Here is a 17,432-nt window from a genome sequence, read left to right on the forward strand (position 1 = left end):
CGCCGCGGCCAGGGCGACTGACGCTGGAATCTGGGGATCAGGGTTTGATCCCCGGGTCCGGCGGCAGGTTAGCCCAGCACTATGCGACTCTGGGCAATAGCTTGCTTAATCTTCCCGACGGCCCCCAGCGCCTAGAGACCCTAACGGGTGATTGTGCGCTATACAAATGTGGATTATCAATAATGCTAGCGTATACATTTACCGCTTGGAAGTTGCTTTCAAGGAAAAGGGAGAAAATTGTTTGTGATTTCAATCACTAACTCACACACATTTAATGAGCTGAATCTTGTCATGAAACAAAGCGGTGAGAAAGCTAAAGTTTACACATTGTATGCACAGATTAGCCACGTTTGGCCTGTATGCTCGGAACATACATAACTAGATACAGAGTGAAAATGCATGATTTTAAAACTGTATTTGTATAGTGCTTCATACACCATTGTGGGAGGTGAGGCGCAGTATTGGCAGGTGGCACGCTACACTTTGGGGGAGTGTTTTAGTGGAAGAGAGTTGTATGTGCAATGAGGCCTAAGTGGAAAGTACTTGTGTTGTGCGTGAGTGACCAAGGTGGTGTCTTGTCTTGTCATGGGTCATGTGCTTAACAGTGTAATGGCGGAAGACGAGTGAGAGATAGAGTGTGCCCAGTTTAATGAATTGCTCTGGAGATCACATATGGAGTTTTTGGCGACTATCAAGCGTTCAACTCATATCTTCCTAAATATTATATGGTCTACATTATAGTCAATGTACCAGGCCTGTTGTCATTTTCTCAGACACTAATTTATTGAAGCATGTCACCAATCTAACTTCAGTTTTAATTCAATGCAAAGTAAATGTATTACATAGCTCTGTCATATAGCCACGTAGCACGAATGGGTATGATTATACATCTGTTTCCTTCCAGAGTTTCAAGTGTTAGATCTTAGCACTAAAGCCATTTAAACAAAAAATTAGTGGGTTAAACACTCTCTGCTGACATCTTTGTGGCAGGTGGGTCACAGGGTTCAGAGCCTGGCATTGTCATCTCAGCGGTTGAATTATATAAAGATACTTAGAGTACCAGATTAGAATGAATTGGGGAGATTTTCATCTGGCAGCCTCCCTACTCCTGTTTCTGACACCATATAAACTTCCATTTTGTGTTGTGGAACATATTTTAGCACCTACAGCGGGGACCTGCATCAAAACTGATACGTTTTCCTATACAACTCCTGCAAGAGTTGAAAGGTTGCAACATGCAAATGTTCTCAACATTCAGAGAAACATATAACATTCTTGTTAGGTTTTGCCTGCACAGCGCTTGCGTTGTGCTTGCTTGGTTTGCTCTGCACCCTTCACCTAATTTCACCATGGCTGCACGCATTTCCAAACTTGCTTGCCCGCTGCATGATTTTTTTCTTTGCCCTCCGCACTTTACCTAATATCCCCACATTATATTACCACCAATTACTGCACAATATATTGGCTTTCTCGATAAACTAGTCATAACACTATTATGAAATTTCAGTAATTTCATATGCACGACTGCTCACCAAGCTAAAACATATAATAACAAAAAATATTAATCACATAGGCATAACCTGTTGCATTTTCCAATGCTTGTTTATTACGGTGATTCAATACACTCTTGAATCGTTTATAAGCTCCATAAATAACCATTGGCTAATTCAATGGTAGTCAATAAACCAACTCCAAACAATGGAAAACTGCACTGGCTTTACTAGGATTCGATATCATGGCCTGGAGGCCATAGCAGACGTTTACAGCCATTATTTAACTCTCTAAGCAGGGGCGGCTCCACCACTAGGGTGGAGGATCATCGCACCACTGCTTTCTTGTAGGGAAGCAGAAACATAAAATGGTGAAACTACCATTGCTGCGATAAAGCAGAAGTATTATGTTGGGGGCGGGCGGGTGGATGGGTCGGGGTGGAGTGGCTTGCCCAATGTTGCAGGCCCTGACTGTTTGGTCGGCCCTCTGGGGCCGACTAAACCAGTCATGCGCACTCTTCCTTTTCTCCATGTAGGCTGCATGCCAATTCATTCCTAGTTCTTGAGGGGTGTGGCTCAAGGGGGTGTGTCACTGTATTTACTAGACGTGCAAGTCACAGCTGCCAATAAGTCAATGAGATATCATTTATCCTGTGGGTAGACTCTTGGACCGATTGTGAATACTATTTCTAAAGTATGCAGAGACACCTAATGGTGGTTTAAAATAAAAGGCAATAATGGGCTGATAGAAGCAATATTCAGCAGAAATATTGTTCAAATGAGCACTAACCAGCTTTAACAGTCGAACTCCCTTCCAAGCCCACATGTTTTGTCTAATTTCTGCAAGGGCCATGCTAACTGCATAACTTCATCTCAGGCAAGACTTGGTTCCAGCAGAAACTCTCTTCCAGGAACGCCCTGCTGCAGCACAAGAGGTACACTAGCAACATACACTGTGCAATTTACAGAAAGGCTACATGCATCTCACGAGTTTTATACACGGGTGCATAACATTTCTTTCGTGACTGACAACTGTGGCCAGTCATGAGTGAAATCTATTTGAAGTAATTGTCCTTCTTGGCAGATGACAAAACTGAGATCTCACAATTTTCATATGCACGATATGTGTACAACCTGTATTTAGCTTAGAAACTCAATGTTTTATGCAAGAAGGTCATTCTTCGTGTCAGTTATGCTATTGGTATACTGGCAATGTAATTCATTGCTGTGCACTCCCCAGTGGCGACCTAGTGACAGGTTTTATTCACATACCTTTGGTAAAGAAACCAATAGAAAACAAAACATTAAGACTAGAGGAGAGTTTTGTTTCTTATTGAATTTAGATAATGTAAATGACTGTTGTGTTCAACATAAATATTTAGAGGGTGCCTAAGATCATCAATGAACATTAAAAATGACATGTAATTAGCCTGAATTCTATAACAAGATGAGGCTTTTGCATTTGTTTTTCAAACCAGAATCATTTAATATTTAGGAAAAAAGTACATTTTGAACTGTGTGGAAAGAGACTAATTGGACTACTGAATGTGTGCCACTAGAGACTGAGCATGTACGTTTTAAGAGATAGCAAATAATTATGCTGAATTTTAAGTCTTGATGATGTGGATTTTATTATTTTATATGGACGATGTTGTAAGGTTATTTTTTTTCCCAATAACACCAACAAGGAAACACTGAATTATCAGCACATTCATAGCAAGGATCCATAACGCCAAGCTAACTTTTTGCACATCAGAAAACAGAAATTTACCACCATTTCACACTAGCACAGCACATTTAGGGGCATATTTACAAGCCCCTATTGCCACAGGAACCCCTTTTTTTGTGACGTTCCTGTGGCGATAATCAATTCGCCTTATTTACAAGGCAGTGTTAAGCCACTTAATGTGGCCTAATGTCCCCTTGTAAATAAGGCCCCCTGCATGAAAGGAGTGGGCAATTGGTGTTGATTTTGATGCTGCCCTCTATTTACCAGGGTAGTGTAAATAGGAGGAAGCGCCAAAATTAAGACCAGGGAAAACCTGGTCTTAACATGGCAAAACGAGGAGACATTGTTAATTTTCCTTGTTTTTGCTGTGTCTATATCTGCTGCATCGTGCAGTACACATAGAAAAAGCAAATTGCCATCAATGATAGTGAATATGCAGGAAGGTGTCCCTTCCTGCACATAAACAATCATTAAATAAATGGAGATTTTCAACTTCTTGTGTGCTGCACAATGCATCACACATAGGAGTTTTAAATCAGCATTCTGGATTGTTTAAGTGCAGGAAGGAACACCTTCCAGCACATAAATAATCATTCCCCCCAATGCAGACACCCGTTTAGTATGGTGCAAGGGTGCCTGCATTGGCACTCAGCAGCTAGATTTAGCGCCAGCGCTAAGGGGAAACACAGAGGTGCGCCGCATTTTTGTGAATACAGCGCATCCCTGCGTCTTCAGAATGGTGAAGTGTGCATTAGCAATGTTCGCTTAATGCCATGCTTTGCCAAGTGTTGTAGACTTGTTTCCATGGTGGGGTTGCTTGGGTAAAAAGATTGCCTCAACATTGTGGCATTAGCTTCTCTCTTTGATTTACATAAAACAACATGAGATCAGTTACACAGCCGAGTGGTAGCTGGTAGGCTTGATCCATATGCCTATCTTTCCTATATCATTCAACGCCAGAGTCCATCACACTTTGTCTAGTGTATGATCCTAGTCTACCACATTCAGGACAATAGCACAACAGATCGGTCAATAGAAATTACAGTTTGCAGAGTGCAATGCACATTTAGGATAACATATTATTACAACGCATTTAGGACTTAAAAGAATGAAGATGGAAAATGATCTAGAGCCTTATTTATGAATGCCTTGCGCCGCCGGTAAGTCACTTTTTCCCATTTCAAAAGTGACGCACCAGTGGTGCAAGGCCTTCATAAATAAGGCCCCTTGTATTTGGGTTGCACTACAATGGCTTTGTTCTCCTTAAGCAACCTTACTCGGAGGCAGCCATAGCTAAGTTCCATTGAAATCTAGAAAAAACATCTGAGTTCTAATGTACATTCTCCTGGGTATATTCCATATCCAAAGACTAAATGGAAGAATTGAAGAAGCATATAAATCTATCACATGTAAATGAAGCAAAATAAAAGTACAGAAACGTAGTGCATGTACAGCGATGTAGGATAAGACACATTTCAGGCCAAAGTATCTAAAGAGCTGACAATGTTGAGCACCAAGACACAATGCAGACTTTAAATCAATAACACATACTTGTCATCCAAAAAGTCTCCGTTCTTATGAATTTGGTTTTCAAGAGTAAAGTTGAACACAAAATGGTGGATACGCTCAGCTTCAAAGACCTTAACTTTTGCTTCATATGCCTCCTCCTGGAGGTATCTGATCATGTCTGGAAACCAAACAGTAAGCCCGTAATAACTGTAAAATAAAACAAAGCAGTAAATACCATTAGTCTCCCCAGGTGACACCACTTTAAAAAAAAAGACAACGACATTGTTTTCCCAAAAGATCTCTCTAAAATCTTATATTCTTCGTATGAGCGAATGAGCCCTCTCCTGTTATTTTGATTCAAATAATACTTTCAAATTTCCGTAATACAGAAAAATATTTGGCAGACAAGTCGTGGCATTTTCTTGAAACTTCACGAAAATCAAAACAGAACAATAAAATAACACCATAGTTTCTAAGACAATTCTGCACATTCCTCTAGTCTTATTTTAGGATTAACGCTTCAGCTCTCAATAGCAGTTAAAAGCAAGTTGTTCCACTGAGAATTTAAAGTCTGACAATCTGGTTGCCCATGCTCCTGGACATGTTCTTTCTACGTAAATTCTAACTCAGGCTGTGATTTGCAATACTGAACGAAGTATACTAATACAATGTAGCGCACTCTTTTATTAATAACAGCAGCGTTGCAAAAACGTTGAAACATATTTGACTGTTCACCTGGCTCTCCGCTAGATGGCACTATTGTCTTTCTACCATTTCGACAAACTAATCATTAGGCACCTGGTATATCCGAGATATATAAATCAAACTAATAAATAATAGGGGAATTTATTCTAAAACGTTTTCTAACCTCCCTTCGCACTAAGTTTTCCTTTGGAGTATTCCGAGGCTCAGTTAAAAGCATATGATGCAAGTTCTGAATGTAATTTGTATTCTATCACAGTGACAGCCTAAATTCCATCGGGAACAAACTGCATCCGTGAATCTGGGTCAGTGCACGTAAGAACTATCCAGCATTCTGCCGCGTTCTGTTCTGGGACGCCATCACTCTCTTCAGCAGCAGCAGTCTGCTTCCAAAACAGCAGCAGCTAAAATCCCTGCATTTACGTCTGCCTGGACACTCAATCAAAAATGTTCACTAGGGGGCCTATTTATCAAAAAGTCACGCAGTGCAACGCCACAAAGCAAATCACAATGCTGTGCTACACTACGTGAAAAAGCAAAAGACACACAATTGATGAAAGGCATGCAGAACAAATCAAAACAGTCACCCCCAGTCAAGAGATCTGGGTTAAATCCATGATTCTTTTGCTCACCATGCCATCCCAGTTTAGACCTGGCCATATGCAAATAAGTCTTGACCCTGTGCCTCATGGGAACAGTTCAGCCCGAACTGCCAAGCCAGGTCCTCCCTGGACTGGAAACAAGCATCCTAGGACCGATTTCAGGGTTTCACCCCTCTTCAGCCAGGATAGCTCGATTCCAGTGGCACAGTGAGCCCAGGACCCACGTCTGGGTATACCTTGCGCACTTAGGGCGAGAAAGCAAAAAACACACAATTGATGGATGGATTGAAGAACAAATCAAAACATTCACCCCCAGCCAAGAGATCTGGATTAAATCAATCATTCTTTTGCTCATCATGCCATCTCAGTTTACACCTGGCCATATGCACATCAGTCTTGACCCTGTGCCTGATGGGAGCAGTCCAGCCCGAACTGCCGAGCCAGGCCCTCCCTGGACCGGAAACAAGCATCCTAGGACCGGTTTTGGGGTTTCACCCCTCTTCTGCCAGGATAGCTTGAGTCCAGTGGCACAGTGAGCCCAGGACCCACGTCTGGGCATACCTGGCGCACTTAGGGCGAGAAAGCAAAAGACACACAATTGAAAGGGAAAGGGAAAAGGAATGCGCCTTATTTAGGGTAATATGGCACCTTCCTGGCTTTTCCTCTGCGCTGGCACCCTTCTAGCAGCCAAGCACCAACATAGACAGACGGTGCAAGGGTGACAGCGTTGCATGAAAGATTGTGTTTTTGCAGGAAGGGACACCTTCCAGCACAAAACCAAATATGAAAGGCATATTCCTCTACCTGTGGCCCTCATTTATGGTATTCTGACACTTTACTGCACTGCCTACGCCAAAGTGAATGGGCAGGAATATACCTTTTTTATGCAATGTGGTGCATTCCCATCCTTTCTCTCTGCACCAGCGCCATTTTGGCTGCTTAGCGCCAACATAGCCACCCTTGCACCCTGGTGCAAGAGTGCCTCAGTTGCATGCAGGATTACTTTTGTGCAGGAAGGGACACATTCCTTCACAAAAATAAACCTGAGAAGCATTTTCCTCTTTCTATGTATGCTGCAGAATGCATCAAAATCCATGGGTGATGCATGGGAAAACCCACCGCAACTCCCATGGAATGCCTCCTGGATGCAGAGTACGGCGACGCAGCTATTTGCGCTGTGTTGGCTTACTCAAGATTTGTGTAGCCACTCAAAGCCACACAGGGTGGCTTTACATGACTTCATAAATCGAATTGAGAGCTCTGTGTCACGCATGTACCACTTTACGTGGTGCAAAAGTGGTTCAAGGTTCTCATAAATAAGACCTAATGTGTGTTGCGGTATGCAGCACACATACAAAGAGGATGCAATGAGTAGAAATAAAGAAATTTCTCCTTGTTACAACTATCCTGGGAAAGGCATTTTTTTAGCACATTCACAGATTTTCCAGTTCTGATGCAAAGCCATGAGAGAAATTTGGGAACAGCCATTGAACATCTTCGCTGGAAAGAGTAAGGCAATGCAGCATTTTGCGCTGCGTTGCCTTACTACAGATTTTTGGAGCCACTCATGGCCGTGCAAAGTAACCCTGTAAAATAACCATAAATCTGACCTAAGGGTTGATTAGCTTTTGCACCACATTTTTGTTGTGCAAAGGCTACACAAATTAGCTCATAAATAGGCCCCTAAATACCACTGTCACAGATTCATTCTGGGAAACTTGTTGAACGGTTACCCAAAGTATGAGTGTGTGTGTGTGTAGCCCTAATTATCTTAACATGAGCACTCTAGTAGAAAATAAAAGTGGAAGATTCCTCAAATACTGGATTACCTGCTCTCCCATGAAAAAGACTCTTTGGCCCTCATTTATGAGATTCACCTTGCTGAGCTGCCGAACGTCAAAGTGAAAGGGCAGGAATGCACCATATTTATGCACTATAGTGCATTCTTGTCCTTTCTCCCTGCACTGGCACCTTTTTGGCAGACTAGGGTGCCTCTGTTGCATGCAGGATTGCTTTTATGCATGAAGGGGTACCTTCCTGCACAGAAACAATCCTAAGAGGCGTCTTCCTCTTTCTATGTGTGCTGCTGAATGCAGCATTGATAGGAAGAGGAAAAAAACGAGGAAAAGCAAAGATATTTTTATTTGTTACGAAAACCCACCACAACGCCCATGGAATGCCGCCCAAGGGCAGGGTAAGGCAACTCTGCGATTTGCGATGCCTTGCCTTGCTCCATAGCTATGAGGCCATCAAAAGCCTGGCATAGTGGCTTTGCATTGTCTCATAGATAAAAATGTGTAATGTGTGCTGCCAGAGTGTCACAAAAAGTGATGCTCCTGTGGTGCACGTGGCTTGTAAATATGCCCCTTTGTTTTTAAGGCACTCCTGGGGCCTCATTTATGGGATTTCGGCATAGGGCAGCGCAGTAAGTCACCTTGCTGCTCTGCCCTATGTCAAACTGAAAGGGCAGGAATGCACCATATTTATCCAATAGGGAGCATTACTTTCCATTCCAACAGCACTGGTGCTGTTTTGACAGCCTGACGCTAATGGAGGCACCCTTGCACATTTGTGCAAGTTTGCCTTTGTTGTCGGCAGGAATACATATATGCAGGAAAGGGGTATCTCCCTGCACAAAAACAATCCTGGGAAGTTTTTTACTCTTCCTTTGTGTGTGGCAGAAAGAGGAAAATACAAGGAGAAATAAAGTTATTTCTCCTCTTTGCACCTCACCGAGGGAGAAGTAGGTTTTGGCACATCACCAGGTTTACATGGTTTTGTAAATCTCTGGAAGTGTAGAAATTCATGGGTGTTGCATTGGAACACCCACTGCAACACCCATGTATCTCCTCACTAGCACCCACACATCAAACAAGCAATAAACCACACATTACTTCCTACACTCTGTTAAGAAAGAGATACCCATCTACCTAAGAAAGTCATATAGCTCATTTTTACAAACCACATGAAAAAAATGTTTTCATGCTCTTGTTGTCGCCAGACTAGATTTCAGGAATTGAATCCTTGGAGATACTTCACAACCTACTCTTTCACTTCTACAGGGAGTTCTCCACTCTGTAAGGGAACTTTGACTGCATCATTTCCATGCTGCACTTGATCTACAAGTTGCCAATTAATGCAAGGATCAAATTTAAACATTGCTGTTTTACAGTCAAAGTTATCCATAATAGACTTCAGCATTTCCTCCCACTGTCCGATCCGTGAAGTAAGAGGCCTGTATAGCCAACTTCACAAAACCTCTCAACAAGGCGTTATTTTTTACTGGTGCAACTACTACTGCCTAGAACTCTCTACCTCTTACTATCTGAACTAAATCTACCTAAGATGCATCCAGGAAGTGTTAGAAATGGGGGTCTCTAGTTGGCAGAGGTGAGTATCGTTGTCCAAATAGGGACCCTTGTCTCTAGTCAGGGCAAGGGGGATACACACTTTAGATAACCCTTACTCAACATCTGGGTAGCTTGGGATGAGCAGACAGGCTTATCCCAAAGGCAAAGTGTAAAGTATTTGTACTCAAAACACACAGCAATACACTTATAATACCACAAATGGACACTTGGACTTGGCCCATTTGGCAGGTTCACCCCAAAACTTTTTGCCTTTAATGTTACCTGAAACTAGTTATTTTTGGTTTCTGCGCACTTTAACACTGTGACCCAGTGTAAAGTGCGTGCGCATTCTGAGTGTGTGTAGTGAGATTGGCCTGTCCTCCCATAGGAATGCATGGGGGTTATGTGTGTCAATGGTAATTCCTGGTGTGAGAGGAGTGCAGGGGCGAGTTTGGTATTTGCAAACTTGTGAGAATAAATGCTGCTCAATGGTGTGCGCAGATTGACTGTGTCTAGTGGAGAAGTGCCACTTTTAGAAGTTGGCATTTCTGTGTGCTGTGAGATGTGAATTGCCTGTCTGGCTTGTGAGTGACAGGGGATGGCTGGTGTGGTTGGCTCCAGGAGCCAGGTTGGGTCTGCCTGGTGGTGAATAGGGAGATCTGCATGTAGATGGGAGGGAGGATTTGCACCTGGGACCTGAATAGGGCTGTGCCTTCCCTCCACAATGCTGGCTAAACCTCCTGTGGTGTGTCTGATGTCCCTGGCCTGTCCTGTGAATAGGGAGAGGGGCTGAGCAAAACAAAGTGCTCCAGAATCAGTTGTAACTGGTTCTCCCTTGCCCTACAGTTTTAGACAAAGGAAATCTGTGTATAAGAAGGGGCCGTGACCCCATGTAAAGTGTTCTCTTGTTCCTGACTTGAGGGGAGCCTGCTGCTGCTGCTGGGCGCCAGGAGGAACCACCACTGGGGACTGCCTCCCTGCTGGAGGGCACTGTGAGCTGGCTTGCATGGGTCCATCCTTTGCCCCCTTCCTTCATTCCAAGACTTTCTTTGGGAAATTGCACTCAAGTGCCTGGGAGGCACTATATCTGGATTGCCTGAGGAGCGCCTTATTTTTAATTCCTGAAGGTCGCTTTGCTGTCCTGAGGGGCAGCGCTTCTAATTCCCACAGCGGCATGAAGCTGCGATCATCTGGGTAAGGGAATCCCTGGCGTGGAGATTCCCCCGCAATCCGCCCTATTTTCGGCGCGGGAGCCCACCCCGCATATCTGCCATTTTTAGATATCCCTAGCAGGTGCCCACCCTGCCGGGGGCTTTGAGTGCTTTTAACTACGCCTAGCGGGTGCCCACCCCGCAAGGGGCTTTGGTGCTTTTAAATACCCCTAGCGGGTGCCCACCCCGCCAGGGACTTTGTGCTTTAAAGCGGGAGCATACCCCGCATTGCCCAGATCGAACACCAAGCTCAAAGCCACGACCTGGAAGACACAGGAAGCCAGGCAACCTGTGTGGTAACGTGGGCGGGGCCGCAAGAGAAGAGGAAACCAGGAAGCGGGCGAGAGCCTACCCCGCGCTCCTGCACCACCGAGAGAAAGCCGGCATCTCTCCACAGGGCTCCTGAGAGCGAGGGAGAGCCCCGGACCGTCTGCTTGTCAGGGCGAGATTGACCTTGAGCCTCGGAGGCTCCACCGGAGAAGTGCTGCCATCCAGAGGAAGCTGAGGGGGCACGAGGCACATTTCCGGTGCCTGCCCCCACCACAACTAGATGAGACAAACCACAGCCGCCGCAGGAGGGCCCCGCAGGCAGCTGCAGAATAGCGCAGTAAGTCAAGACGGGCTGGGGGGCTCCATGCGTGCCGGATTGCTGCTGGTCCCGGCAGTGTGACCCTGCCTATCCCCTGAGCGGGCCTGCCGTTGCGGGCCGCTCCAACGTGGGGGGAACTATTGATTTAAGAAACCCCAGTGTGGGGCCTTGAGACAGAGCGGCCCCGACTGCCAGTGGGCTGCCCCTATGAGGCCATAACAGTGCTTAGGGGCCCACACGCACATGGTTGGTGCCCGCTTTGGGGCACATTGTTGGTGCTCGCAGCTGCCCTGCTTGTCAGAGGGCAGCTGCTACAACGGGGGCAAAGTTTGGATTCTCCTCTTGAGTCCCAGAGCAGGACTCCAGAGTTGGGGGCAAGTGTTTCCAGGAGTCCCCCGAGTGTGACTCCCCCAGTGGTGCCCACGTTGATTTGCTTGGGTGCCATTTTCTTGACAGAGTCCCAGAGGGGAGCTCACCAAGCCCTAGGAGTGCCAGTATTCATTGGGCCAGTGCCATTTTTCTAAAGCTGCCCCGCCTAGCAGATGGGCAGCTGCCACACTGCGCAGTTCTTCTACAGGGGGCACAGTGAATGCCCATGCCCCTCTTGGTGGCTATACAGCTGCCCAGCAATTAGTGGACAGCTGCCACGTTTAGGCCTAACACTCTTGCGCACTCTTCTTTTGCTGCAGGTGCAGTCAGCCCTGACTTTTGGGACAAAGGGCATTTGAGCCCCATGGAAGGCCAGCTGGCCTGTGGTCAGTACCTACTGTGATTCTTGCGCAAGGTGATTGGTGATTATGATGGTAATTATATGATGCCTAATGGGATGTATGCGTAATGTATTTATGCACCCTGTTTTATACCTCTACCAGTGTTTTATGATTAGGATGTTGTTTTGCGTAGTATGGTTTAAGATAGCGAGTTTATGTGTCCCTGCGTTGTGGAATTTTTGTTCGTGTACTGAACATCATCTACGCCATCTTGCCGACTCACGTATGAACATACACGACAGCCATTTTAGGTACCATGGTCTCCCTGTTCACGATCGCCCGTCAGCACACTTCCCTGAACCTTGCAAGCCTTCCCCGCGCACCCTGGCTGCCCCCGCACTCACATGCACAAGTCATGAACCCTCCCCTCCCATGACTCTGTCTCAGGGAATCACACCCCGCGCCTGACCAACACCTCCTTTCCGTCCATGAATACCCCTCCTTTGATGACCCCTTCCTCTGAGCCCGACTGCCTGTACGAACCGCTGGTCATCCCTTAGCCCGAGGATACAGTTTATTGCCCACTACTGTATGCACTCGCCTTTCCTGAAAGGAGCCACTATTGATCATGACCTCCCCACCCCCTGAGATTCGATCAGGCGCACACATTCCAAAGGAATCGGCAGAACACTCAGCTGCGTGATAGCCCCCTCCCAATCATATGAGGGGAAAGGGCCTCTGCTGTTGTCATGTGTTGGAATGGGCTGGAACTGGGGGGTGCCGGGGATGTCGTTCTCATACTTCACAATGACTTTGTTGTAATAAAGAGCGTTCACATGTCTTAAACCAGGGTATAAAAGACCAGGTCTCAGAGAGGCTGAGAGAGCACCTCGAGACGATACCTTGTTGTCCGATCTGATGTGTTCTACTCCGTCGGAATAAAACTTGTTTCCTGTCTTCCTGTCTCCAGCGCCTGCCTCTTTATTGGATAACTTCGTATGGTATTAGAGGCGTCTAACGCCGGGCAAATTTAACTTAGGAAACATCAACAGAATAGCCTGACCATTTTGAATTGATCTTTATCAATTGGCGTCCCAAACGCGGGGCCCATCAGCGACACGTGGATCCAGTGGGAGAGGTCCCGACGACAGAGTGAACGACTGCAACGATCGGGAGAGCTCCTGTCCGATAGACCCTCGTCTGACAGCCGATCATCTGAACTTCACTGATTCCGAGCAGACCTCTCCCGAGTGATCTACGGTCCTGACTGGGAACCACCAGGAGTGCCGCGATAGCAACAGAGAATAGAGGACGATCGGGCGCTGGAAGCGGAAGACGAGAAACGGTCCGTGCGGTCCGGGTAAGGTCGTGACACACGACAAATTGCGAAATTGATTGTTTGATTGTTTGAAAATACTAGTATTACTCGTCTTATTGTCTCTGAGAGATTCTCTATTTGCAAACAAGCACAGAGTCGCCACACTCTGTTTAGTCTTTGCAGATAGTGAAGGATAGGTAACGCGGACTTTTGTCCCCCATTGTAATCTGCCGTGCCTATTTTTCTCCCCATTGATTGATTGTTTGATCGAGCATTGAATTGTTCGAAGTTGGTTCTCTTAAGGATCTTCTCTGCCTACAAACGGGGAAGAGTAGGAATATTCTCTCTCCCTTTGCAGATAGTGAAGGGTAGGTAACGCAAGCTTTTAACCCGTCGTACCTATTTCATTCCTCATTGATTGATTGTTTATCCAAACATTGACTGTTTGGAATTGGTTCCTTCTGGAGGTATTCTCTGTTTGCAAACAGCGTAGAATAGAATATTCTGTCCAGTTTTTTTGCAAGTAGTGAAAAGATAGGTAGTGCAGGCTTTTGCCCCCCATTGTAATCCGTCATGCCTTTCTTCTCCCCATTGGTTAGTAGTTGGATCAACCCGGACCGCTTATTAGAGATGAACCATCCAGCTCCACTGGAAGGCACCCCTAATAAGGACATGTTTACTAAGCAAGGACTAGTCGCTATAGCTTATAGTAAGTTATGGCATAAATATACAAAAAAGGATCCTGAAAGTCAGTGGCCACTGATAGGTTCTTTTGATGAAAATAAAATAAAAACACTAGAAGCAGCTGTAAAAATAAATAAGGCAACGCCCACTATGCTCGATAGTATTGGCATGTGGCGCAAAGAAGCAGAACAGCGAAGGAAAAGAGAAGAAGCAAAAATAGTGAAAGAGTTATGAAAAGCAGCCCATCTGGCCGCAAAAGAACTAGATGAAGAAATAAGAAGAAAAGAGGAAGTTAAACAAACACAAGAATCAGGACTGGCAGGCCAATGCCCTGTCAGGACCCCCCCCTACGCTCTACCCGGAGATGCCCTCCAAACAGCGGGCAAATGACGAGTTACTGCTCGGTCCTCCAATTATCTACATGCCCCCTCCTTATGCTCCCTGCCAGCCTCTAGCACAACACTCACCAGTTCAAAGTGCAGGCGTGGGTGACCCTAGCGCTAGTGCCCCGGCTCTTACGGCCTTCGCACCAGCCGCATTGGTAACAACAGCAGATGAACATGAGACTAGCAGGCAGCTAACAGCCAGGCCAAATAGGTTGAGCAAAGATGAGCGGGATGGAATCGACCAGATAGCAAAGACCCTGGTAGAACGGAAGGAGAGCGAAGAATATACGATGAATATGCACAATTCACATGCCGGTAGTCACAGACGGCATTTCATTTTACGGTTCAGCTACCACACCCTGAACGCCTATGAGGATAGGTACCAGAATAAGGGTCCTGCTAAACTGACGGCTCTATATAGAAGGGTCGATGTTGGAGATGGGACTGAGAGCGATGTGACGGACCTCTTCATGCAAACGCTTGAGGTTTTCCGCCACCTCGCGGAACAGAAACCAGAGGTCAAGATCCAAGTCCCTGAGACGATTGAACCCCCATTAGAAGCAGCCAACACTATGATGCCTATCAGAGAAGCCGCCCCCTACTGGGTTCCCCCAAGAGGTCAGGGAACAAACGATGATATCAACCACGCAGATGCAAAAGGGAGGGTTGTGTACAACTGGGTTTACCAACCATGGGATCGGCAAGATATTTTTACTTTTAGGCAAACCCTGCCCGATTTAAGAAAGAACCCTACAGCATTTTATACAGAACTAGGCACAGCCTTGGGCTCAACCATAATGACTCTATCGGACATTGATTTGTTTTTCGGGTTGTGTCTGCCGGCCGATGTGTGGAAGCAAATCCGGAAAGCCGACCACACAGACCTGTTCGGACACACCTGGAAACAACTCAATGAACTAGATAGGCAGCGAGAGCCCGGAAAGAAACCTGTAAAAGACATACTGGAACTCCCCGACAAAATAGTGCAGAAGCTAAAGACGCTGATCCCAGAGAAGAAGGTAGACTGGTCGGTAGTCACGGCTTGCCGTCAGAAACCCCAGGAAGACGTATCAGAATATTTCTCCCGATTTGAAACGGTGTTCTCCGACTACAGTGGCCAAGACATGACCACCGCAACCGGACAACACCTATTTGTGCAAAACTACGTAAAAGGGCTATCGCAAGAGGTCTCCCAAAAGTTACAGACGAGTGAGAGTAGTTGGGGAGCCTCCAAACCTGCAGCTATCCTTCAGATGGCTCAGTATTATGAACACCAAAAGAACGAGAACGAGAGGGCGACTGAGAGAAAGAAAAAGGACTTAAAGGAACGAGTGATGATTGCTCAATTGCAGGGAGTGACTACAGGAAGGGAACGGTATAGGGGAAACTACCAGTCGAATGCCCCTAGGAATTCACCCGCTAGAGACCGCAACCCCACACCTGGCACTCCACGAACCGACCTTGATGAGAACCAGTGTGCATTTTGCAAAGAATTTGGACATTGGAAGTCTCAATGCCTGGCCCTTCGGGAAATGATTAAAAATAAAGAGACAAGGGACATGACAAATGGCCCAAAAACTGGAGGGCAGGGGCGAGGGCAGACCTACGACACCACCAATGACAGACCTGGCAGACCAAACACATTTGACCGACCCCGACAAAATCAGTGCCAACAGTCCGACTGCAACAATGCTCACGACTCTGCATAGGACTGCCAGGGGCAAGGGAGGGATCCAGTCGAGCTCTGTGTTGACCAGCAAGGTCCTTACGTCACTGCTAAGGTCCTGGGTACAAAGTCTCCATTCTTGGTAGACACTGGAGCGACACGTAGTGTATTATCAAAGCGACTGATTCCAAGGGCACCCTTGTCTGGCTCACACATTACATCGATAGGTTTCGATGGAACGCCCTCCACTAATCCCCTGTCTGTACCTATCTCCTTTGACCTAGGAAACAATCCCACAGACACAACATTTCTGCTCTCCTCCAACTCCCCTGACGCCATTATGGGTATTGATTTACTGAAACATTTCCGAGCTACTATTAGGTGTTCCCCGGATGGAGTCCGAGTCATCCTGTACGACAACCCGAGCATGTCCAGACCCTACCCCCCACGACATATGTACACCATAACAGATGCTGACCTATCCTTGCTCGATACCCTACCCCTGTATCTATGGGCCAGAAACGACTCGGATGTAGGACGAATGATGATCGATCCTGTACACATAACTGTTCGACCAGATGCAATACTCCCGAAATTCCCACAGTACCGGATATCGCCCGAAGGCGAGAAGGCATTGGTAGCGATTATTCAGTCCTTGGTAGATGCAGGAGTGGTAGAGGAAGTGGTTAGTAATGTCTGCAATAGCCCTATCCTACCCATTGTTAAGAAGCAAGGTGAGGGAGATGAGAAAGCGTACCGCTTCATCATCGACCTGCGAGAAGTCAACAAAGTGGTGGTGCCACAGTACCCCGTAGTCTCAGACATCGCCACCATTCTGACTCTCATCCCGTCCACTGCCACCACCTTCACCGTTATTGATCTTAAAAATGAATTTTTCTCTATCCCCATCCATCCAGACAGCCGTTATCTCTTCGGCTTCACTTTAAAAAACCGTTCATACCGATTTTGTAGAGCTCCCCAGGGCTACACTGAAAGTCCCAGCATTTACAGCCAGGCCCTCAAAAGACAGCTGGATGCCGTCCAGCTACCAGATGGAGTGGTGTTGATCCAATATGTCGATGATATCCTTTTGGCGGCCGACACCACTCCACTTGCAATCACAGCCACTATCCAACTCTTGCACTTTCTTGCGGAGAATGGCCACAAAGTCTCCAAAAAGAAACTGCAGTTCTGCCAGCCCCAAGTGACATACCTAGGCCATCTCCTGTCCAAAGAAGGGAGGAAACTTACGCCCGACCGAATCCAAACCATCCTAGACACCCCCATTCCAAAAACACAGAAGCAAGTCCGTTCATTAGTGGGCCTTACCTCTTTCTGCCGACAATGGTTACCGAATTTCAGTCTCATCATAAAACCCCTACTTTCCCTGTTGGCCAAAGATGTCCCTTTCCCACTCCCTTGGACCCCCGAATGCCAAACGTCCTTTAAGGAGCTGCGGGATGCCCTTTGCTCGGCACCCATTCTA

General features: G+C 46.3%; 1 protein-coding gene across 1 annotated transcript in view; it reads right to left on the reverse strand.

Moving 5' to 3' along the window:
* Nucleotides 1-17,432, reverse strand: part of SV2B (synaptic vesicle glycoprotein 2B) — a 624,280-nt gene that overhangs the window by 127,068 nt on the left and 479,780 nt on the right. Inside the window, exon 9 of the mRNA XM_078684094.1 lies at nucleotides 4,771-4,935. Coding sequence (XP_078540220.1) covers nucleotides 4,771-4,935 — 165 coding nt within the window. The remainder of the gene's footprint in view (nucleotides 1-4,770; nucleotides 4,936-17,432) is intronic.

This window comes from Lissotriton helveticus, chromosome 3_1 (assembly GCF_964261635.1).
Source record: "Lissotriton helveticus chromosome 3_1, aLisHel1.1, whole genome shotgun sequence".
NCBI lineage: Eukaryota > Metazoa > Chordata > Amphibia > Caudata > Salamandridae > Lissotriton > Lissotriton helveticus.